General features: G+C 43.9%; 1 protein-coding gene across 4 annotated transcripts in view; it reads right to left on the bottom strand.

The window, feature by feature from the left end:
• Nucleotides 1-25,418, bottom strand: part of DGKI (diacylglycerol kinase iota) — a 402,429-nt gene that overhangs the window by 214,582 nt on the left and 162,429 nt on the right. For all 4 annotated transcript variants that reach the window (XR_009244222.1, XM_058654978.1, XM_058654979.1 and 1 more), the window contains exon 3: nucleotides 14,935-15,030. Coding sequence is in view for 3 of the 4 variants with exons in the window: in XM_058654978.1 (XP_058510961.1) it covers nucleotides 14,935-15,030 (96 nt within the window). In the remaining variant the exon portion in view is untranslated. The remainder of the gene's footprint in view (nucleotides 1-14,934; nucleotides 15,031-25,418) is intronic.

The raw sequence follows: 25,418 nt of genomic DNA, 5'->3' as shown, positions 1-25,418 counted from the left end.
CCCACAGGTCTACCGTTCGATTTTACGGATTGCGTCTGGTACCCAGTTCTTTGTTTGCAGTCTTGTACCACCCCCTCCTGCAAGTTTCAGGTCTGGACTCTTGTGTTGGGCTTCCACCATGGTCTCTGCAGCACCAGCTCCTGGCTCACCACTCTCCACCTCCTGTGATCCCATGTGATGGCTGCACCATTGTCGTACAACTTTCCCTCAATTCCAGTTCGAGCAGTTCCTGGGATTAGGGAGACACCAGATATCCTAAATAACTAGGTTGTTGGTGGTGCTGATCTTGCTGGAATCTGCTGACCATTAGGTCTGAGAGCCACCTGGACCTATTTTGATACACAGGATGTCAAAGTCAGCATTATTTTCCCTGTGGGACTACTGCAATGCACCCAGCTGGAAGTGAGTTTGCTCCCTGCTCAGAGCATATACAGCTCACTGTTGTCCCTGCAGTCTCACAGCCTTTGTCACACTGTCAAAATGATGCCTTATTTGCCACTGGTGGAGTTCTGGATCTGCTGGCCATTAGGTCTGGGGGCTACCTGGACCTATACTGAGTGGAACCTGTAGGATGCCATATTGGTGCAATTCACTGAGCCAGAAATGAGTTCGTTCCCAGCTTAGTGTATACGTGGTCCTATCGTATAGTCTTTGCCTCCCAATACAAAATAGTGCCCAATGCAGCTCTGGTAGGGATTTACACCACCTTTGGGATCTGCTTCTCTGTTTCTGCTCCTAGTCAAATCAAACAAATGAACAGGATGGGCAGTTCTTGCCTGGGTTCACCTCCTGAGCTCCAGGTGAACTAACTCCCCTTCTTACTGGCCACCGGTGGAGCTCAGATCGCCACTTGCTGACTGCCTCTGGTGTATCTGGCCACTGCAACACCACACCCTTGCCTCCACCGCCTCCCCACGTCCATCAGTCTCCAGGTGCTCCTTCGCTGTCTGGCTGTCCTCTGCTAGTTCCCAGAACGTGTGCTCTGTTTCACCCTGGCTACTGATTTCTGTTTAAATGTGCCCTTCCTCTATTCCATCACCTGCATCAAGCCGAGTTTTTCATAAAGGCCATGACTGAGAAACCATCTCAGCGCCCCAATTCATGAAACCCTTCTCTTTGAATCCCGAGTCTTAACTGCCAACACCGCGATTTATGCAGATATTTCAACTGTTTAACTGGATGTAGCTTCGTAGCAAAACATGGAACACAAAACATTCAAAACTTGTGGAATTTTGTGTTTGATCGTGCTATGATTTTTATTTGGAAGATATAAGTTAAATTTTTAAAAAAGAAAAAAAACAGAAATTTGAACATTGTATATATTGTAGATATTCAACTTTTCCCAAATAGCTCTCATTGAAGGTAGCATTTTCATTCAGTATGAAAGGTGACAGAAAAGACCAAGAAAAGTCATTAAAAACTACTCCGTAGAGTAGTTGTGAATCTTCCTATCAAGATATGGGTGCTGTAAAAATCTAGCCCCAGAATATAGTTCACCAACATAAATATTGTCTGGGATACCTTGCCCGTTAAAACTTAAAGTATAGGAGCTGGTTGCACGCCTTAACAGGTAAAGCCACTTCCTGTGACTCTGGCATCATTTCTGAGCAATGATTCATGTCTCAGTTGTTCTGTGTCCAATTCAGTTATTTGTCAGTGCACCTAGGAAAGCAGCAGCAGAAGGCCCAAGTGTTTGGTCCTCAAGCACTCACGTGGGAGACCCAGCAGAAGCTCCCAGATTCTGACTTCTGGATTTGGATCTGCCCAATCCCAACCACTTCAGTCATTTGGAATATGAACAAACAAATAAAACATTCTCTCTCTGTCACTCTGTGTGTGTGTGTGTGTGTGTGTAATTCTGCCTTTCAAATAAATAAATAAACAAATCTCAACAGGATATCTAAATTATAAAAGATTGATGATTCTTCACAAGGAATTGAAGGATCAAGTCAGTTTAATGCTTTAAATTCCAAGAACAGTAACCACAGCTCCATTATTAAAAGCCCCCCAGTTCTGACAGTGTAGATTCTCATCAGTAGCATATGAAATCAAGTGTATGCCATATTTGTAGAAACCAAGATAATACAGGATATACTATAGAGCATATTCTGTCAGTCTCAGTCTGAGCTAATAGAAACACGATCAGCGTTTAACTAACAACACAATGATATGCCATGCTTTAGGGTGGTGAGCACAGTAAAACCAGCTACTACACGATAGAAGAAATATGAGAGGTCTTAAAATGCTCATGGAAAGCCCAACTTATGAAAAACTTAAGCATTAAAGTTAGACTTTTTCACAAAAAAAAAAATTTATTTTACAATACCACCTTTCCATGAGTTTTTAAAGTAATTTAGTTATAGAAGAAAACACTGAATTTTTTTACTTTGCCCTACTTTGTTTCTCGTGCTATGATCCTGCTGTAAGGATAGCTCTTTATCAAATGTTAGCCCACCTGAAGCCTGGGAATGGAACCATCACAGTTGCAGATCACTAGAGCCACGGGAGGCAGTTCTGCGGCAGAGAGGGATCGAAGTGTGCAACAGCAGAAAGTCTACTGTAGCTCCTGATCACAAGGTTAGAGTCCAACCTTATCTGACCCATCCACATCCCCTGACTCCGAGTCTCCGGTCGATGAAGAAAGTTATTGTCAACTCCTTTCAGCAAAAGATACATTGCCTGCTAAAAAGATGACGAAGAAGAATGAGGAGAAGGAAGACAAAGAGAACATGAAAACGAAGAACAAGGACAAGCAGAAGAAGAGGAGGAAGAAGTGAATATCAGGTAATCATTAGCAGAGTTTGACAGAGAGAAAGAGAAAAGGAAGAAAGAAGTGAAACGAAAGGTAAGGCAGGGGAGGCAGAGGGGACAGGTCCTGAAAGACCTCCTTAGGTAGCCTTCACAGGGGCTTTCTTTTAACAACCTGTGATTTATGAAAGGACTGAGGCCTCTCTGCCTCCTACAAAGACCGGAATTCAATGTTTGTCACTCCCAACAGTCTAAACTTTGAGCTCAAGAATCAGGCATAGAACTGGGCTATTCCCATCCCAATAAGGCACACACCGAGCCTTTCTCCTGCCATAAATTAACAAACCACCACAGATTTAACCATGAGACATCAGGAAGGGAGAGAGTGGTGGGAGAAACAGCAGGGATGGTGGAGAGAAGGTACATAGAGTCAAGGTGGTCCTTCCTTGGTCTCCCAGCCTAAGGACAGCCCAGAAGTCAGAGCCTGCCATTGACCCAGAAAGTGCTAGGACAAATTCTCATTTCCAGCATCTCGTTGCTAACAGGATCCTCAGGCAAGATCTCCCTACTTAGCACAGGGAATCCCTGCCTGGTACTGGAGGATGCCCCAAAGGACAAAGGGACGAACGGTTGGGGAAGGGATGCAGGCAGGAAGCAAAGCTGCTAGTAGTGGACACGGGAGGGGGCGGGCACCAAAGGCACTTTGGGGGCAAGTGTCAGATGGCAGGTAGCTGAACAGCAAAGACTTGGGGCATACGCCCCTTAGCTTTGGTCAGAAGATCCTCACAAGGAACTGAAAGGGAGGGTTTGGAATCAGGACAAGGGGAAACATCATTGGGGCAAGCAGAATTTTCTTCTCCCTCTTCCTGCCTTCAGACTGCAGGGAGGGGAGCGCTAAGCTGTGTCCCGGCGGGAAGGGTAGAGAGCAGGCTGCACCCCCAGGTGGAGCAGGTCACTTTGACTTTCCCAGGTTGGAGCTAAGAGAATGCAGGGGACAGGAGGACAACTCCCCTGGCCCTGAGAATGCCTGGAATTCCATGTCCTTTCAGCAGGGATTGTCTCTTTGGGCAATATAAACAAGAATTTTGTTGCTGTATAATCCAAGGTAAATGAAAACAAGAGTTCCTTGATTTATTTAAAAACCCAATTAGAAGAAATGACAAACACACTTGGCAAGTTCTTCTCCTCTGGGGAGCCTGGGAAGCAATCAGTGAATCGGTATTAGGAAAAATGAAGAATGGAATTATCTTGAAGGTCCATTAATACGATTTCCAGGCTGAGACTTGATTTTTGCTGTCACTCATGCTTGCCCCCTTTTTATCTTCAATGGAATACAGAGCATTTGAGTCAAACCAGGAGTAAGGCCTCACTGAATCCCAGCACTGCCCTGTGAGAGGCTCTCCGTAGATCACAATGCCTGTCTGTAACAACAGGATTTCTTCATTGTGAACCGAGAGCAGAGATGCCACATGTCTTAAACCAGGCTGGCACCTCAGTGGAAACTCAGAGCTCTCCTTAGAAGGTCTCTGGTCCTAGCACTGAAGGGCCTGTGCTGATCCATGATGCAGCATTGGCCTACAGGTGTCAAGATCAACATGTGGGTACCCTGGATCCTCTGCACCAAGCTCCCTAACATTAGCACTCTCACCCCGTCCACACCTGACACCATAACTAAGTGTCTCAGAATAACTCGAAGAGAAAGTTACCAGGAACAACTGCATATTGAGTGGAGGGTTCTAGCAAACAAATACGTCAGAATACCCACGCAATGCTCCACACTAATACACCCCAAAATGGTAATGTGCCACGGATCTGCAGCCAGGATGCTCTAAGCTGTCCTTGAATTCAGCCTCAAGAGATGCATATATTTGAGAAACTGGACATTCCATCCAGAAGAAGGTCCGGTCTCTTCACCGAGTAGGTTTCCTACAGGAATGGACAAGCAGCCTCGCTGACAGCGCAGACCAGATCTGAGTCTCTAGGCTCCTACACATCCACGTGCAGGACCCTCTAGACTCAAGGCTTGGTTTGGCTCTAAGGTTCAGGGATTAGATTGTCCATGGAGGGAAAGAAGGGCAAACCAGCTGTACAGAGAAGGCAGAGACAGGTGCCAGGAGGCCCTGCAGGAGAGACATGTCTGTTTGCACCGATGGATTCCGAAGAAGCTCCAGGGTTAATGATTGGCAGGTCTTTGAGGTGCAGAGTCCTCTGTTTGTCTAGACTGCTACAAGCCAACACCAAGAAAACTGTCTGCCACAGATGGTGTGGAAGGAAAAGAAGGAGTGAATGGCAGGGGGAGTGGGGGCTTCCTCCCTGCATACGCCTTCAACACAGTCCCCACCTTGAGAAGCGGAGGCTTGGGAAACAATAAGAAACAACATCCCCACAAAAACGTAATAATCTCACAGTGGGCAGTGACAAGCGGTGGCAACAAGGACTCCAAGAGTGTGAAGAATGGAAGACTTCCACAAACCATGCAAGAAAAATGGGCCAGATGCTTCTTTTAGAAATAAACTAATATTCGTTTGATCATCCAGCAAATGACCCCCTGGGGAGTCCCTGCGTGGAGGGCTATCCCACAGAAGGACAAGGTGGAAGTAAGAACCACAAGCTGGTGTTAACTGCTGCCTAGGTCACTCCTCCTTATCCAGGTACCTGTTGAGGAATGGGTGGAAAACAGGGAGAACTGGCCAGGCTGTGGGCCAGTTTTCATGGGTGATGTAGATTCAGGTTATCAAGAGGGTCTGGGATAAGGCTCTCAAAGGCCTTAAAGTTTTTCAAGTTTAGGCTAAGAAACTCAAACTTTAACCTAATGGATAACAGGACCCAGCAGTTGCAGGGGCTCAGCTTGCCACAAATAATCATTTCACACTATGCAGCGCGATCTCAGCAGAAGCAAGTGAAGAAGTCGGATGAGTAATTGATGAATTCAGCCAGACTAGGTGCAGGCAAGTGTCTTCCGCACTGAGCTACAGTAATGGACAAAATCTTAAAGAAAACTGTTACACTGTTATTCAAGAGCTTTGCTGTATAGTTTTTTTTTTTCAAAATTACCTTGTGCTGCAATAATCTATTTTCCATAAACAGAAGTACCCTATGTATAGTATGCTGACAGAAACAAATGCCAAAGATACACACACACACACACTCATTTTTAGCAAGTACAGCATTGCTACAGACGGGCCCTTACACCTTGAAAGGCAGGCAGTATAGCACACGCATTATAGGCACTCTCCACACTTGGATTGGCTCCTGGCTCCAGGTTCCAGTGTGGCCAGTCTCAATGGTTTCAGGTACTTGGGATGTGAACCAACAGATGGAAAATCTCTCTCCATCTATCTCTCTGTCTCTCTCTATCCCCGCTTCTCAAATAAATAAATACCCTCCAAAACTTCTAAAAAAATGGAATAAACTACGGGTTTATCTGGAACCAAGTGTCAGCGTAGATGCAGCTCTTGCTCAACAATCACATGACTGAAGTCACTCATCCATCCAAAGAGAAAACATGGGGGCCCCCGACTTGCCACAGTCAGCTGTTTGCAGGGTTTGCAGAAGAGAGTGCAAGATACATAAAAACCCCGGACCAAGTGCAACTTACACTCTAACTGCAGATATAGTTCAGTTATTCTAAAGACAGGGAAGCAAACCACACAGTTATGATAGAGACAGATAAATAAATGTGCTTTTAAAACTCGACTGAATTTGAGGTACACTGTAAGCTCTTCAGGGAAGGGAAGAGACCAGAGGCACTAGGCAGTTTAGTTGTTGGACTTCATGAGACCAAGCCTTAGTGTTCCTCAATGATGGAAAGATAACAAGTGATTTGAAGGCTCACTTAGCCTAGTAATCTGGGTTTGGGTTAAGTGCCTTGGAACCGCGTTCATTCAAGGAGGCTAACACCAGTGGTTAATACTTATTAAATGTTGGGCCCGGCGGCGTGGCCTAGCGGCTAAAGTCCTCGCCTTGAAAGCCCCGGGATCCCATATGGGCGCCGGTTCTAATCCCGGCAGTCCCACTTCCCATCCAGCTCCCTGCTTGTGGCCTGGGAAAGCAGGAGAGGACGGCCCAATGCATTGGGACACTGCACCCGCGTGGGAGACCCGGAAGAGGTTCCAGGTTCCCGGCTTCGGATCGGCGCACCGGCCCGTTGCGGCTCACTTGGGGAGTGAATCATCGGACGGAAGATCTTCCTCTCTGTCTCTCCTCCTCTGTGTATATCTGGCTGTAATAAAATGAATAAATCTTTAAAAAAAATACTTATTAAATGTTGATTATTTGCTACGTGAACTGTTAAATATGCATTATCTCATTTAATTGTCTCAATAACCATAAGAGCCAGGTTTTACCCACATTTTATATATGTGAAGCTTAGGCTTTAAAGACTTTATAATGCTAGACAATACCATATAACTCAAAACCTGGAACTCTCACTGCCTCGATTCCAAGTCAGGCCACTTGATTTCAAAGCTCACACACACCATCATCACCTACCCCTCCATAAATGAAGACAGCAAAGCTGGATTTTGCATTGCCTTATGCTGTCAAGGCATCACCTTCTGAAGCATTTGTCTGCATGGTCTATGAGGCAGGGAACAATATGACTTCCACAGAAAGAACAGAGATTGTCAATTTAGAGGGCCAGTAAAAGTTTGGGGTAACTGCTAAGGCAAACACTGGTTCAGTCAAGACTGACTATTTCTGAGGAATAGCATCACCGGTCACTATCTATTACTCTGGACCCCCTGGCGCAGGGAAACACCAGAGCAAGGGAGAGCATATCTATTCTTGTTGGCGTGGCTCAGGTCACATGTGAGTCTTCTGCTGAACAGCATATAAATACCTTTATGATTAAGTCACACAACCATACACTATCAACTGACACACAAACACACATCCACATATAGACACACACATGCAGCCTCAATATAAAGTTTTTATTACAAAAAAGATAACAATTACTCTTAGAAGTTCAAACTGTAAGGATAAAATAAGGATTACACACACACACACACACACACACACACACACACACACCCCTTTTGGCTTAATGCAAATGTAGTATAAAGGCAATAGGACAGCACTGGTATGAAAAAAGTCAGGTAGCTCTGGATGGTGGGGAGGCCTTTTGGCTTTTTTTCCTTTATCTATACACTTTCTACCCTCATTGAGCTTCATATGTTCCACAGTACATTAAGAAAAGACTTGTGATTCCAAGTTTTAATGAACAATACCCAAATCATTTTGACATAAGTCTAATGCTCTCCAGAATGTGACTTGGGGGAAAATGGACTGTGCAAATAGACTGTACTACTGAATCCCAGTCACCTAGAAGCGACAGATTCCTACTCGTCATCTCACCTACTTTATCTCTATCTCTGGCATAGAGGAGCAGGAGTCATAGTACATTCTCTTGCGAAACATAGAACAGACCTCCATATCAAGAACAGCAATTATAAAAAGCCATCATGATAGTTGTCATAGTAACAATGGCTAACATTGCCTGAGGGTCTCCTGTGTGCCAGACACTGTTTCCAATGTGTACATGGATGACCCCATGGAAATGCCCAACCAGTTGGCCAGACACACAAAACGCAATGTCACTTCCACCCAGGAAAAGTCCCACTCCCTTCCTCCACTCATATTTACCAGCTAGGACATCGGGAGCAGAGAGTCTGTTCATGGAAATTCCCTTTCTTAAAACATTGTCTTTGTTGATGGTAGTGCCTTTCCTGAGTCATCTTGATTCATTAGATCCTCACTATCCTAATGGGGGGAGCGGCCTCTGGCAGACAATGGCCTTGGCAGCTCTCTGGATATGTTGTCTTCAGGCTTGCACCCAAACTGCTCAAGGCTGGCTCTGCCTTCTGGGCTTTGCTGGGACACACACAGTTCCCTCTGACAGCCTGCACACAGCACAGCCAATCTGCCATCTGGGGCGTGGATCATCAATCTGCCATGCTTGACAACCAGCACTGGAGGCCGACAGAACGGGAGCACATGCAGGCGGATCCCGGTGCATTCTGACTTTAACTTTGGTTCTCGGTGGCATGCACCTGCCAGACCTGAACACACGGAGCAGATGGCCAGAGAGTTCCCAGCAATGCATTCTGGGCTCTCTGAGTCTCTCTCATCCTCCCACTCATTTGCACACAGATGCATGTAACCAGTGTTGGCAGATATTGTTGCCTGGTGTTCCAGTCTTTCTCAGAGAACCAGCCAGGGAACAAAGAGGTTCACAGACACTTTCACTTTCAAACAGCAGAAGGCTGAAAATTTCCATCAAATAGGGCAGAGAGCTATTGTGCTTGGGTGCTTTCTACACATTTCTTCCAACACCCAAAGAAGTAGCCAGCATCATTCAGGATCAGATGTTCTATCCCAACGTGGTCAACAATGAAACTTTTTATCGACTAGTAAGAAAACTCCTTTCTCCAAAAGGAGTTGCTTTGATTGGTCACACTCAGTTGTCCCGTGAGCGAATGAGAAAGAAAACACAGCAGACAACAGCAGAGTGACAGGGGAGGAGCGGAGCAGGCTTAGAGCTGAGTTAAACAGAATCAGGCCAAAAATGAGAGCACGTGACAAGCCAAGTCCAGCCGAATGGCCGATTGGTTTCTTCAACTTCACGACATTGAACTAAACACGGAGAAAGTACAGACTGTGGGAATCAATCTCCTCCCTGTGCTGACCCTGAGTTCTATCCAATCATTGCAGTTTACCAAAGAGCCCAAGGCCCAGAAAAGCAGGGCTGAGCTCGGGACTTGACTCAGGCCTTTTGTCTTTGACCTGAGTGGCTGTCCTCACTCATCTGATCTCCCTAGTGCACTTCATTTCACTTCTCAATAAAACTGCAGGTCACCAAGGAAGACACCCTGGAACGAAGGCTAGGAGTTTTGGGAAGGGTAAGTTCATGTTTCCCAGACATGACATGCAAGGCAAAGATAAAAGGCAAAGATAAAAAAAAAGGTATGAACAAACCAAGAGCAAAAGTAAAACCATACCTATTAGCCTACCCACAAAAAGAAAGTGACATGAGCACATTTAAAAATAGAAAAGATAAATCTGGAAACAGCATTCTGAAGTCTGACAGTTCCTTTCTTCCTTTTACCCAACCTACGCACTCTCTCACATATCAAACCCTCTACCTAGCGTCTTCCCTGCAGCTCACAGCTCTGACACCTAGCTGCCCGTCTGCTTGCTTATCCAGCAACCACATCCCTCTCCGCCTAAACCCTGGACACTGATTTAGATGTACCTGTGTGGGGGATGGGGGAGAGGGGAGTCGTGGACCATGTCATTGAGGACATCCCTGCACGGGCAGATAAGGTAGCCTGCCTGATAGAATAGCTGCTGTATTAGTTTTCTAGTGCTACCCTCATGAAGCTGATTTGCTTCAAACCACAGGAGTGCGTCCTGCCTCACTGGGCGAAGGCCAATAGCTCAAAGCAAGGGTGGAATCCCTCCTGAGGGCTCCGAAGCGACATGCAGTCCATGCATCCCCCTAGCTCCTGAAGACGGCCAGGAATCATGTGTTTCTTAGCTCCCAAGCTACATCACTGCTTCTCGGTTTCCATCATCACATGGCTTTCTCCGTGTTGAGGTACTGCTGTATCCTTCCCTTTTCTTATAAGGACATTTGTCATATTAGATTAGGGATCACTGTATCCCAGTATGACCTCATCTGACTAATTACATCTGCAACAATTGTACTTCCAAATAAGGTCACATTCTAAGATCTTACACAGAGAATTTGAGCATACCTTTCTGGAGGACAGGGTTCAATTGAGAACAGCTGCTATATGCCAGGTGTGAGAAGCAGGCCACGTCACATGGTCCTGACGCTCTTTATGAAGTTGATCAATGGCTAGACTCTACCCTGACAATGTATACAATCATACAGAGAATGATTTTGCTCTAACCTGAAAACCTGGTACCACTCACTAGAGACACTGATGCTGCAGGCCTAGGCTGGGAACCAAAGCATATAAGATAAAATAAAGAGGCCAGCGTGGGGGCTGGCAGTGTGGAGCAGCAAGTTAAGTCACCTGTAGGAGTGCCAGTTGAGTCCCAGCTACTCTGCTCAGAATCCAGCTCTGTATTAATGCATCTTAGAAAGAAGGACCGTGTGTGACAATACTGCATCCTTCTGGGAGATGGACTGGAGTTCTGGGCTCCTGGCCTTGGCCTGGTGCGATTGCAATTATTCTGCCCATTTGGGAAGCAGATGGAAAATTCATTCATTCTCTCTCTCCCTCTCTCTCTCTCTGCCTCTGTGTGTGTATGTGTATGTGTACTTCTTTCCATCTCTCCCTCCCTCTGCCACTCTGCCTGTCAAACAAATACATTTAAAAATTAAAACACAGTTAAGCAAACTGAAGGAAAAAAATTTAAATTGAGCCTGACTGAATTAAGGTGCCAGCATTGCGTTAGAGTGGGTTAAGCCACCATTTGCAATGCTGGCATCCCACATCAGAGCACAAGTTGGAATGCCAACTGCTCTGCTTCTTATCCAATACCCTACTAACTGTGCCTGTGCAGTGGATAATTGTTCAAGTACTTGGTTTCATGTCACCAACACGGAAGAATCCGATGGAATTTCTGTCTCCTGACTTTGACCTGGCCTGCTCCTGGCTTTTATGTACTTTGGCATAGTGAACCAACAGAGAAATGTCTCTCCCATTTTTGCCTCCATCTCTCTGCCTCAAATGAATAAGCATTTTTTTTCAAAATAAATTAAAAACTAAAGTGAACTAGCATCACTGAGTTCTATCTTTTTTAAAACAAGATTTACTTTTATTGCAAAGTCAGATATACAGAGAGGAAGAGAGACAAAGAGGAAGATCTTCCATCTGATGATTCACTCCCTATCTTAACAACACTTTCAACCAGGAAATTGAGGCAATGAAAAGTGCAGTGATCTGTGCCAAGTTAACATACGTAAATGACACAAACCCAGGTCAGCCCAACATGGAGCCTATTTCCTTCCTGCTGCTCACCTGAGTCTATCCAGATTCACAACAACAGGACTTTAGTGAAATCTAAAGGTGAACATAAGCAAGTTCAAGTATAAAAATAGGTATGTAGGGAGTTGGTGTGTTGATTCAATTGGATAACCCTCTATGAGCAAACTCCAACATTGCATTTGGGCACTGGTTCCTGTATCCAGAAGCAACTCAGGCACTCTCTTCTGGGTCCTCAGCTGCTTCCCAGTGCCCCTTCCAAAATACAGTGTCCAAAGATGATACAATCCTCATGATGTGCTGGGCAGAGGGGAGAGGTTTAATGTTTTTACTATACATTGACAACCAAAACTTCTCCCAGCAGATAACAAGATTGCCCAATTTCACCTGAACCAGCCAGCAGTCAGTATTATCATTTTCATAAAACTTTGCCAATTTTATAAGCATGTGATCTTGACTCTGTTTGGGTGCCCTTCTTCGCATTTTTCAAATGTATCCTGAAAACTGCTAGTCCTTTGTAGTATCACTTTATTTTGTTTGAATGAATTATATTCTTCCACAGTGCGAAATAAGTTTTTTTTCATGCATTATCATCAATTCCTTAACACAATCTTCCCCCAACTTTACAGGTGAAGAAATGTTGCTTGAAGGAATTGAGAAAAAGGAACCACAGTCAGCTCATCAGCTAATTTGTTATTTCTTCGATCACCACTTTTTGGGAGCAAGCTATTTCCCAGCCAGCAACTTTGCCAAATGTGTTAATACTGCCATTTCCCTGGAATAAATCATGAGGAAGGGCTCGGCACGATAGCATAGCAGTTAAGTCCTTCCCTTGAATGCGCCGGGATCCCATATGGGCGTAGGTTCTAATCCTGGCGGCCCTGCTTCCCATCCAGCTCCCTGCTTGTGGCCTGGGAAAGCAGTCGAGGATGGCCCAAGGCCTTGGGACCCTGCACCTGTGTGGGAGACCCAGAAGAAACTCTTGGCTCCTGGCTTCAGATCAGCTCAGCTCCAGCTGCTGCAGCCACTTGGAGAGTGAACCATCAGACGAAGATCTTCCTCTGTGCCTCTCCTCTTCTCTTTCCATTAAAAATAAATACATCTTTAAAAAAAAATCATGAGGATGGTTCAGAAGGACTCTAGGAGCTTCACAGCTCAATTTCTTCCCATTTCTGTCAAAAACTGCCTTTACTTTTTTTTTTTTTTAATTCTGCCCTTTTTGTAAGAGGGATCAAGTAATCATGATTGAGTGGGTAGAATGGTACTCACCAATACAGGTTTCAAGAGGATGTACAGTTCTACTCATCTATTTGTCAAGAGAGATGAATACGTGGCAGACCCAGAAAAAGGGCCAGAAAAGGATCAAACGGGGCAACTTTGAGATGAGGCAAAACCTTCACAAACCATTATCCATTCACTGGCAATAAGATCAGTAGGAAATGTTCAAAAGTGTATGCCCAAGAAAGAGAGGCTTTCATGTTTTCCATTTTAAATTATCTAATACTCCAAGACCAGTGTTTATGCAATTAACTAAGACCCAAATGTTAATTCATTATTTATAGCATTTTAGTCCAAACAGCTGAGCTTCTCACAGATTTAGTTAATTTAATCAAATTCCATGCAATTACGCTTTAATTAAAAATACATATGCATAAAGTTGAAATGCTGTTATTTGAATCAATTGAATTTAAAGCCATATTAGGAGAAATTCAAACGATTAATTAGAGATCTAGATTAGGAGCGAAATTTAAAATCATTTGGTGTTACTCTCCCTTTTACATAGGAGGCCAACGTCCGGTGAATCTGAGCCTTAATATCACAGAGCACAAACACTGGGATTCAAATCCGGAGCCTGCTCAGCGGGACAGTTCCTGAACTGCCTAACTTGACTCAGACAAACCATGCTCTCCCCAGGATTCTCAACGGCTTGCCAAAGTCTGTAAACTAGAGGTCGAAACAACAAAAACAATAAAAAGCCTCATGATGCTGGGACTCTGTGATTTCAGGAAGCCTGCTGAAAATCTTTGGGGGCTAGATGTATTTTTCTGTAGACGTTAACAAAAACTCAATTTCTTCCTTATTTGTGATTAACATAAACATAGATTAGCAATTTCAAAAAGCTGCATTTTTGTCTTGATTCTTCCTTTCCTATAACAAAACTGTTTCATGTATTGTCTAAGTGATGATATCATTTCCCCAAATTAAGTAGGCATATATTTTTCTTTCTCCTTTTTTAAAAAGATTTATTTATTTTTATTGGAAAAACATGTATACAAAGAGACAGATCTTCCATCCGCTAGCTCACTACCCAAATGGCTGCAACAGCCAGAGTCAAGGCGATCCAAAGCCAGGAGCCAGGAGTTTTTTCTAGGTCTTTCACACAAGTGCAGGGTCCCAAGGCCTTGGGAAGTCATTGACTGCTTTCCCAGGCCACAGGCAGGGAGCTGGATGGGAAGAAAGCTGGCACACAAACTGGCGCCCATACGGGATCCTGGCACATGCAAGGCAAGGACTTTAACCACTGGGCTATTACACCAGGCCCTTTTTCTTCCTTCTTTTCTGTTCTAAATTGCCTGTTGCTTTTTGGACCAATAACTTTAAACTACAAAACAATTTCGCAGCCTCAACATAAACATTTTAGTTCCTCCGTAACTTATTGCCTGGCAACCATCCTTTCTTCACAGAACACAGATTCTTGTAGAGACACAAAGCAAGAGGTTTCCAGCTAGCCTGTTGCTAATTTATATCCTTCCCAAGCTATCCTGCAGAAGGGAGACTGTTGGCAGGCCCAAAGCCACTCCCATTCTCGGGACAGGTGTCTTCATCCTGTAACTGAGGTATACTCCACCACTCATCACCACAGCCACTCCCTGCAAATAGCCTCCCTCCCGTAGAGTTCCTCTCCTCCTTGCACAGGCTCTCTTCATCAGCAAGGGCTTCCTCCTACACATTCACCCTCAACACACACACACACACACACACACACATACACAAACCTACCCTGAGCATAACTATACAAAGTGTAGCCTGTATAGGTAAGGCCAGGTGCCATTCAGAAGGACAATCTGAAAGTCCTGTGATAAACTCCCTCTGTAAAACTGAAGAACATTCGGGAAGTCTTCCATCCCACAAGGACAAGCTCATTCAAACATCCTTATGGAAATTCAGGCCCAGTGGCCCCCTCTGCCGTCAGACCCAGAGGCCCAGAGCCAGAGGACACACTCACTGCAAATCGGACTTGGCAGTTCTCTTCCCCCAGGTAGCAGAGGTCTCCTGAGACGTTGGTCTCCAGCCACAGGTGCTCTCCGTTCACAGCATTCTCCTGCAAGGAAAACAGCCACCTGGCTTCAGTTTTCTTTCCAGGGATAAAAGAGAAAATTTTCAGACTTCACCTATGGGATGTGATAGTTTGGGAACCTTCAAGGTACGGCTCAAGTTGATTTTTGCCAAAGCTATAGAAACACAAGAGGGTGTATGGGAAGACTGCTGGAGAAGAGCTAAAGTTGACATTAGGTTTATAGCTGCTTTATCTATGGATGCCATCATTTATCAAACATACATTCAGCAAAGAAGCAAAAACATCCCTAAATGGCTCAGTGTAAACTCTTATTTATCTGGGACCAACGTGGCAAATTCTATAAGAATTGAGACTAAAATTCTACTAAAATTTGTCTTTGCTTTGTGAGCTAACATAAAAGGAAATGGGGACCAGTGTTGTGACATAGAAAGTTGCTGGTTTTAATGCTGACATCCCAAATCAGAGCTGCCCCGCTTCTGATCCAGCTCTCTGCTAATGTACCTGGAAAAACAGTGGAAGATGGCCCAAGTGTTTGTATCCCTGACACACAAGGGGGAGATCTTGTTGGGGTTCTGGGTGTTTAGCTTTAGCCTGAACCAGCCCCAGGCACTGCAGCCTTTTCGGGAATGCATTAGCAGATGGGCCATCTCTGTATCTTTATCTGCCTGTCTCTCTGCTCCCCGTTCCCCACCTCCCCCATCCAGGGCTTTTCACATAAATAAATCCTTGAACAATAATTAAAAAGGAGGATGCCCTATTAAAGTTCTTTAAGTCAAAATCTTCAAAAACACATTTCCTTTAGTAACAAGTACATTGTACTTTAAGGGCAGAGACCTCTTGAAAACTTTTAGTTGAAATTTCTAGTACTCAACACACAGCAAGTATTCAGGGATTAAAAACACTTGAATAACTCACTAAGGTCTGAACTCAAATTCCTCAAAACAAATAATTTCTTTAGTTGTAAACTATTCACATACCTGTGAAAGCAAACGAGCTGCCCTGATGGGTAACACAATGAACAACAGTCCCACTGCTCAGAAATGTGTGGTGTCTCATTGAGGAGAGGAGTAGGTACTTGTATAAGAATAGGGTGATCTATAAAACTCAATATCCCCCCTCTCGGTGCACACTATCTTGGAAAGGACAGAGTTGTACAATAATTGCGTTTTTCTCATTTGCTTAAGACAGGATCTGAGCTATTAGGAAAAGCTTTGTACCAAATTAACTATAAAGGAAAAGACAATGTTGACAGGTAGTTGAAGATCACTCCTGTTCTCTTACTCATGAGAAATAGAACATGGGTGTGCAGTTTTTGTTTTGTTCTGTTTTGTTTTGACATAGGAGGTGTCACAGATTTAACTGTGTTGTCTCCAGAACCTGTGTGTTGACATGTGGCCCCCATGTGGAGCTGTGAGGAGTCTGTACCTTTGGTATCTGATTGGGCCATGGCAATGGAGCCTTCATGATGGGTTTAAGCCCTTCATTAAGGAGAGACAAGCAGTGATCTCAATCTTGCTGCACCCATCAGTGAAAAACCATGTGAGCTCAAAACAAGAAAGTAGCTATTTGGAAACTAGGATAGAGCCCTTACAAGGAACTGAATTTGCTAGCAGTCTGACCTTGGGCTTCAGAGCCTCCAGATCTGTGAGCTATAAATGTCTGTTCCTTAAGCCCCTCTGTCCATGGTGTTCTGTTACTTCAACCTGAGCACTCAGAAAGAGGGGATGAGTTCCCCACAGAGCTTTGTAGAACCAGCAGAAATTCAGAACTCCATCTTCCGCATCAGCCACCTGCATTACAGCCCAGTCCAGAGGTGCCCACAAGCCAGCTTTCTGAGTCCTACAGTTTAGCACAAGGCAGAAATATAAACCAAAGGACATTTGCTGGGAAAAAGCAGCAAGTGTATTTTTCATGGAAAATAAAGGTATTTTTTCAGATATAAAGAAAATACATTTTCCTTTCAGGGTCTACAGTCTCAAATGCTTTTCAGGAAAGAATAATCAAAAGATAGTATGGTGACATGTGATCCAGGTGTATATTTATTATCCCAAAAAAGAAGTCGCAGGACAGCCTGAGTCATGATCAGGAGAGATGCCACGACAGATGACAAGGTGTCAAGGTGTCAAGGTGTCAAGCCCGAGGAGATGCTGGGGTGAGGCCATGCCAGACATGTCTCCAAATGTAAGATCATTCCTTATCAGGAAAGCAACACAGACAAACATCATCTCCATTCTGGCCAAGAGTTTTCTTCTCCATTGGTACTGGGAGGGAGTCACATCCAATTTCTTTATGGAAAACAGGAGAAAACAGGCTTCTCCCAACAGTCAGTTTTATGGGAAAACAAGAGAGGGAAGAGGGAAAAATTGTAGCTTGGGACCATAAAAGTTTTCAGATATTTTTTGATAAATACAATATTTGGAAGTAAAACAGAAGAGTCGGTGCTGTAGTGTAGTAGCTAGAATCACATACGGGAACCAGCTCAATTCTGGCTGCTTTATGTCCAATCCAGCTCCCTGATAATATATCTGGAAATGAAGTGGAGGATGGACCAATTGCTTGAGACCCTGCAGCCATGTGGCCAGGCAAAGGTCAGGAGTCACGAGCTTCACTCTGGTCTCCCACTAGGGAACGGGGCAGGAGATCAAGCACCTGCATCATCATACACTGCTCCCTCCCAGGCACACTGGCAGGGAGCTGGATCAAACCGGAGCAACTGGAACATAAGCCAGCATCCATTTGAGATGCTGGCATCTCAGGCAATGGCTTTACCTGCTACACTACAACGCCAGTCCATCTTTCCATGAAATTTTTGAAGATAGACGATATCTCTCTCTTCTCTCTCTCATTCTGGTTTCAAAAATATATGTGAAGCCAAATTGCTTCTTACCATCTCGACTGTTCCAACTTATGTGGTTGGAATATCACAATATACCCCTTCCTTGTATTCCTGCCTTATTCTTGATAAATGTCTGGTCTGTTTTCCAAACATCAACCGAACAAATTGAAGTGTAGATCTGGTCAGGTCGCTGTTCCATTCAAAAGTCTTCAGTGGTTATTCTGGCTCTTGGAAGAGTCCTTACTCTTTGTTTAACTGGTCTCTGGGTACATCTCCAATCTTTTTTTTTTTCCTGTCTCATTTCCTATTAGCTTAACCTTGTCTTCGGTCACACTTCCTGGACTCTTACTATTTCTCCAAAAGTCTAATGATGCTCTTATCTCAACTTCACTTCACTTGTTGCTCTTTTTTTTTTTTTTCCAAAATTTGCTTCCACTGGATGCTAGCATTGTGCATTCCTCACTTTATTCAGGCCTGCTCATCAGAGGTGGTTCACTGTATCCCATTTCACTCCGTCCCTATATATGGTTCATTCCCATTCACAGTTTATCAGGTCAAGTGGCACTTCCTCAAAGAAGTACTACATCTGATTCAAATCATTTTGCCAGTTTTTCTCACAATAAAATTTACCTTTCCCTTCATTTGCCTTAGCTGTCATTATTCATACATTGCCCTAATTATAGTATTAACTAATATATTAGTCATTAATATTTAATTATTTTGTGATAGATTCAAAGTTCCATTGGAATATCTTATGTCTAGTATCTACCAAATAGTAAATACTTAATGAATTTCGGGAACTAAAAATGTGAAAGACTAAAAATTATCAAAAAAAAATAATGAATGAACATTACTATATGCTCCACTTCAAAGAATACAAAGGAAGAAACTGGGATAAACTGAATGTCTAACAAAGATCTCATAGCCTTTAAAATTTAGGATAAAAAATACCTAGAGGAAGAAGACAAAGTGCAACCTTTTATTAGATTATATTTTTCCCATGGTCTGACCTCAAATTGTCTTATTGTTGTCTTGTCTGATGTTTAACACAGTCAAGTAAAAAAGTAAACTCACCTATAGTGACCTCTGCCCTTTGCTCTCAGCTCCAAGAAAGTTATCTCTAACCAGCCAGAATGTCATGCCTCAAAGAATGTTTTCTTGATTTGGGGGCTTTGGGTCATAAGATATCAGCATAACCTCCGGGGGGCAAAAGGGTAACCAAAGTCAACCACACAAGCCATCAGTGTTGCTACATGACTCACCTCCAATTAAAACTCGGAATACCAAGGCTCAGATAAGCTTCCCTGGGTGCCAGCATTTCATGTGTATTGTCATACAAGGTTGCCAGGCAGAATTAGCTTTCTACCACTCACCTGGGAAAGCACTGTCATAGCTACAAATGTGTGTCTTGAGACTCCTGAATTTTACATAAAGGTATATAAACTGTATGGTACTAGAACAAGAATGAAGTTGACTAAGAAACTATTTTGGTTTTCTTCCTACGTTTTTCACAATAAGCATGAAATTTAGAGTCGATGACTTGTTACATACTAGCTGTGTGTATTGAGACCTCTCTCACATCCCTAAAACTTATGAGTAAAATCATAAAAACAGTGTGTCTCCCTCAAAGAATGAGAGTGATGTTTAAATATGAAGGTCATACGGTTCAATTTTGGGGATACAACGAGAAGTTCATAGATCTTTATGACAGTTTATATTATGACTGATGTTGAGATTCTAAGGTCAAAACTTCTAGCCATTTGGTAAAAGAGTTTCCTTTTCTGAGACGCCATTAGGTCCTACTTCCAAGGCTCCCTTGTAATTAAACATGGTCATGTGATCAAGTTTCAACTAAGGAACAGCAAAAGTTTCAGACTTGATGTGTTAAATATTTCCACATGCACTCCTTCAATGCTAGTTGATTGGGGAACAGCTGACTTGGGCAGCCTGCTGCTAAGATGTCAGTATGGATGACTGGATACACGAGAGAGGGAATGACACCCCACCCAACTGCCTGGAATAGGATTGGAGCATCTTATATGGGTGAGAACCAACCTCTATTAAATTGAGGCCTACTGTAGCCTGGTTTGTCCCCACGAATACAGGTCTCGTCTCTGCTCTTATTTTGGTCTGCGTTTTCTTCCACTGAATACATCAAATACAACATTCCATGCTCTGCTGCGGACAGCATGCATTTCTGTGAGAGCTGGTTTCTTCTCTGGACTCCGAATTCTGAAAGCCTCCTGATTGAGTTTACACTGATGTAAACCTAATGTCTCTAACACACAGCTGTGACTGGGCTTCTCCCTCGCACAGAGTACTCAGAGAATGAGCTGAACTCACAAAATAAAACCCAAATCACTAACAACTGGGCCTTCCATTAGTGATGCCAATCTGTTCATGCTCCACCTCTCTTATTTACCTCAGCAATTTTGCTATCATTATTCTTCTTTAAATATAACCTTCATTTCCCATTGATGGTGTCACATTTGGTTCATTCACTCTTCCCACCTGGAAACACCTTTCTTCTTCTCTACACATCCACCCTGATTGAGCATCTCAAACAGCACGTAACTCAATGACTGTCCACCTGTGCTAAGCAACAAAACAACTCTCCTACTGCTAAATGAAGGTAATATTTCATCCATCCTACAGAGCGCTGCAACAAGTCCCAATAGCTGTGCACGTATTTTATAGACTTATATGAATAGCTCTATTTCTTAAAGACAGGAATTTATCCAGAGAGACACAATTGTGGACTTACAGATATAAGTATGATTTCTTACTCCAGTTCTCTGGAAATCTTGGTTAAGGGTTGTAAGTAAAAACAAAAACATGAGTGGCATGTTACAGATCGAATTGTACTTACAGAGACTGCACTCACACCAGAAGTAAACAGTCCACGTAACATGAGGACATGTGCTGTCTTGAAACAGCAAAAACAATAAATATGTATACTATGTAAATGTACTCATAAAAGGTAAAATGTGCGGCTTGCCTCCCTTGGTACAGACTTGGATGGTTCAGATGCTGTGCGTAGTAAGCTTGTGGCTACAAAGTACCTGAAATGTGGTTAGTAATAACCCAGAGGTGCTGTGAATGTAGCGATTCGGTGTGAAAAAAGAGAGTACTGAGTTTCATACTGAGTATATGTTCATATACTTGATGAAAGAAATATGGTTTAAAAATATCTTTAGCTCTTTGTTTTCACTGCTTTTAATTCGGCTGTAAGAGAATGCATAACTACTTTACAGCTCGTGGCTGTTGTTACTGGGATCACGTGCCGAGAGGCAAGAAAACAAACAGAGACACTTGTGCCAAACCTGCGAAGTTCTAGAATGCCATTTCTCTAAGTATCTAGCGCAATTTATTTTTAAATCTCTTCAAAATCAAAAAGCAAAGGAATAATGAGGCCCATGAAATCATGACAGATTTGTCCCATTACTGCCATGCCTGGCCAGGGCCAGAACTGTCAGTGCTTGATAGTGAATAGTTTCTCACGCTATGGTCACAATTCTGCTGTAAGATGGGGGAGCGGAGAGAGATGTAGGGGAGACCGCTGATGACAACACCCCAATGTGATGAAGAGAGAGGACCCAAAACTTGGAAAGAATGCCCAGATCTCCAAGGATTTGAGAACACACACACACACACACACACACACACATGTATGCATGCACACAACCCTGCTTCTCCTGGCTTTTCATTCAAGGTTTCTAAAGATATGCTGACCTACTTTCCTAACCCAGTTCAAACCAATCCCATGTGGAGAGTCTAGTTCCCTAATCTTGTCCTTGCACCAAACTGTGAAGCACTTTCCCAACTGCATAGGAAAAAACACTTCTTTTCTTAGCATCATCAACTACAGGAAAGGAAAGGGGGTCTGGGTTGAAAATCTGGTTTGGTTTGTGTTGTCATTCTGTTTTCCACAGCTCACAGGATTGAAGGAAGTGATCCAAAGAACTGAAATTAGTGATGCTGAGTTTAAAACCCTTTGTGAATGAGCTGGGTAGCTTTTGCAGCTATCCTGGGTGTTGTTTTAGGCAGTGGTACCAAAAAGAAACACAAAAGAGGTGAAGTGCCTGGAATCTTGAATCACTTCTTCAGGCTCTTACGTCTCAGTCACTCTACAAGCAGACCTTTGCTCAAAGCCAGCACCCTTGCCCCAATCCTAAAACCAGCCCAGTCTCCCTTCGAGGGGATGTAGGTGACATTCAAGAGAAAACACACACTATGCGTGAGCAACCCTCTTGAAAAGGAGCAAACTCTCCCTGAAGCATGAAGTCAGGAGACAGCCCAGGCAACAAAGGTGTTTTATCTTTGGGGGGCATTACTTCCTTCACTTCTATTAATTTAGCTTAACTCATCCCCGATCCCAAATTAGCTTAGCTGACATGCAGCACACAGGATTGGATGGAGCAGCCTCTACAGGCTGTCACTGTAAGATGGCTGAATAACTCTATTGGGAAGAATGGGAGACTCCAACTGTGTGTGCTCTAAGATCTAGTATAATGCATTGTTTTAGGAAGGAAATTTTAAAGCATTGGGATTAAAATAGCATGAATCCATTTATTTTTCAAGGATGTCCTAGAGTCGTGTCTAATCGAGCCTTTCAGGAGTGGGAGATTAGCTGAATGCTTGTCAACTCCCAGTGCCTGTCAACTCCCGGTGACATGTCCCCTTCTCGCTGATTGAGCAGAAAAGCTGTAATCAGTTCATCCCCTGACATCAGTAACAGGCACTACTGGGCCTGTGATTCCACGCTCTCCAGTGTGAAGAGGAACCAAATAGAAGACCCTGTACATCTGTTCAAGTAGCCTGAAATCTAAGGTTCTGGAATGAAAATGTCAAATTAACTTTCCTAATTTATTTCTAAGGCTTCTTAGACAACACACCATGGGTAGCAGCACTGTGGAAAACCAGTGTTATGGCCGACTGGGCTAAGTCACTGTGCAGGACACCTGTATCCATTATTAGAGTGCTACTTAGGGTGCTGGCTACTTTGCTTCCAACCTAGCTTTATAGAAAACAGTATCCACACTGAGTTGAGCCCAGCTGTCCGCTGTTATCAACAGAAGATCCAGATGCCACCATCAAGACTGATTTAGACACTGTCTGTCCTTCACCATGAAGGATCCTATGCTGACTAGGCACAAGGGGACAGGCCTACACACACGTGGCAAGACCAGATGCTGACAAACAATCGTCCAGGGAAGAAGACCAGGCACATGGGCAGAGGATCCTAAACGTCTTCAAAAATCATCTAATTAAACCCCAGAAGGAGAGATTGGGGAGTCTGAGGAATGAGCCAGAGGTAAGACAGTGTTGTCAACAAACAGATAAACGGGAATCTGAAACAGAGCCCTAGAAGGAAAGAAAAGTTTGCATGCGTGGAGCATGAAACCTGGCTCCTACCAAGACCTGCAGGTGTCTGAAGATGAGTCATTAAATTAGCACTCACTTGTGCCTCTGGCACCACATAAGCAGACCACAACTCAAAGCTCCCTGCAAAAAGATATTTAGGAATAGTTGTGTCCTTTCAGATGACATCAGCACATACGCAAGAATCAGAATGGGGTACTGCTGACATTCCAAAACAATAGGAACTTGATGAATATGGTTCTAATTCCAAGTTCTCACTGACTTGCCTTGGAAGGCAGCTATGCTCACCACTGCGCCACCCATGCCATTCACACCAACTTACCTTGCCATGATTCCCAACCTCCTGACCCAAATTGCTAGGAAGGAAACAGAATTTCAACCCAAGAGTCAGGGAGGGGGACAGACAGAACAGGGGACACTCAGGCGTGTTCCACCCCTGGGCCATCCTGCTTAATACCACAGGGCCTTCACCAAAGGCAAAAAATCAGAGTTCCTCTTTTTTTTTTTTCTAATCTCTACCACCCACTTCCTTCTTTAAGAGACTCTTAACAAGATTCCAAGCCTAGGCTGTGCTCAACTAACAGTAACAGACCAGATAAGTAAAGACGACTCATTTCAGCTCACTCAGCGTGGACTGGTGGAGGAACACATATCATCACCTTGATTTTCCACAGGGAATCCAACAAGGGAGTGGAGAGGAGGGGGGACGTATAGAGGGACTGAGCAGAAATCTCCCTCCTTATCTAAGTGGAGAAGAAAGACATTCCTGATTTGGCTCCCGGAATAGAAAAGCCAATTAGAGCGATGACAATGAAATCATTGAAAAGTACATTTTAAAGAAGAGCCAAGAGATTTACCAAGAGCAAATAGTCTAAAAATTAGCAATAAAAAAGTCAAAAAAATGTTTTTTTTTTAATGTACACTGAAAAGGCAGATTTACAGACAGAAGGAGAGACAGAAAGATATACCATCTGCTGGTTCACTCCCAAATGGCCACAGTTGCTAAAGCTGAGCTGATCTCTGAAGCCCAGAACTAGGAGCCAGGAGCTTCCTCCGGGTCACCCACATGAGTATAGGGTCCCAAGGCTTTGGGCCATCCTCTGCTGATTTCCCAGGCCACAAGCAGGCAACTGGATGTGAAGTGCAGCAGCTGGGACAGGAACTGGTGCCCATACGGGGGTACCAGCACTTGCAGGCAGAGAATTAGTAAGCTGAGCCATCACATCAGCCCCAAGTAAATATTTTTATCCACCTGCTTCTGTCTCTCACCTCATACCAATGCTTTACATGAGTGTCGTAAGAGTGGAAGATTGGGTACAGTTTAGCCTCTGTTGGCCAACACCAGTATTAGCAAACCATTTTTTGTTTGTTTCCTCATGGCACTGTGTGACCTCAGAACTCTAGATAAGTCTTCATAAGGAGAGTTCTTACAAAAAGTTCTCCAAGTTTCCTCCATTGTTCATTAGATATTCCCAATGTGTGTTCTGCCATGGCGTGGTTTCAACAGACAAGCATGTCAGGGTGCCCACAATCAAAGAGGAGGGAAGGCAGAGAAAAATACAAGCAGAGTCTGCAGTAGGTTCTATTTGTTCTTTCTCCCCTTTGGCATCACAGCCTCCCCCCACTAGCCAAAAATACCATTTTGATGAAACTTATTAGAGTACAGTCCTCTCTACAGGCAGCAGAAGTCATACCTTCTTGCCAAGCACTGGCTAAAACGGGGCATTTCCTGCTCAGAGCATTTTTCTGGCAACTATTTCCAGCATCAAAAGGGACAGAGTGTCCTTCCTTACACCCTGGGGCACCTTCTGAAATCCTCTGTTCTAGACATTGCCAGTTCATAGTCTCAATGCTGACTTCTACCCACTGGAGTCAAAGCTCCTGCCATCCAGAATCCTGAGAAAACAGCACAGTTCCAGCACAATGCCGGTTCTGAACAAATGTCCGACAGATTGATGGGTCTATCAACTACCTTAGGTTTTGAATAAAGGGATTCGCAGAATGCACGGTTCACAAAGGACTACGCTACTTGCTCCCGCAGTTGACCCGGACAACATCTATGAGGTCCCACCAAGGTGGGCCACAGCTATCCCCTCTACAGCTGGGGATATGGAGGCTGAGAGAAAGCAAGTGACTTATGTTCATGAGGGGACATGGCAGGAATTAACCAGGGTTCCTATGAACTATCCTTCAT

The sequence above is a fragment of the Ochotona princeps genome, chromosome 25 (assembly GCF_030435755.1).
Source record: "Ochotona princeps isolate mOchPri1 chromosome 25, mOchPri1.hap1, whole genome shotgun sequence".
NCBI lineage: Eukaryota > Metazoa > Chordata > Mammalia > Lagomorpha > Ochotonidae > Ochotona > Ochotona princeps.
Note: the sequence above shows the minus strand (reverse complement) of the source record. Positions and strands in the feature narration are given on the sequence as shown.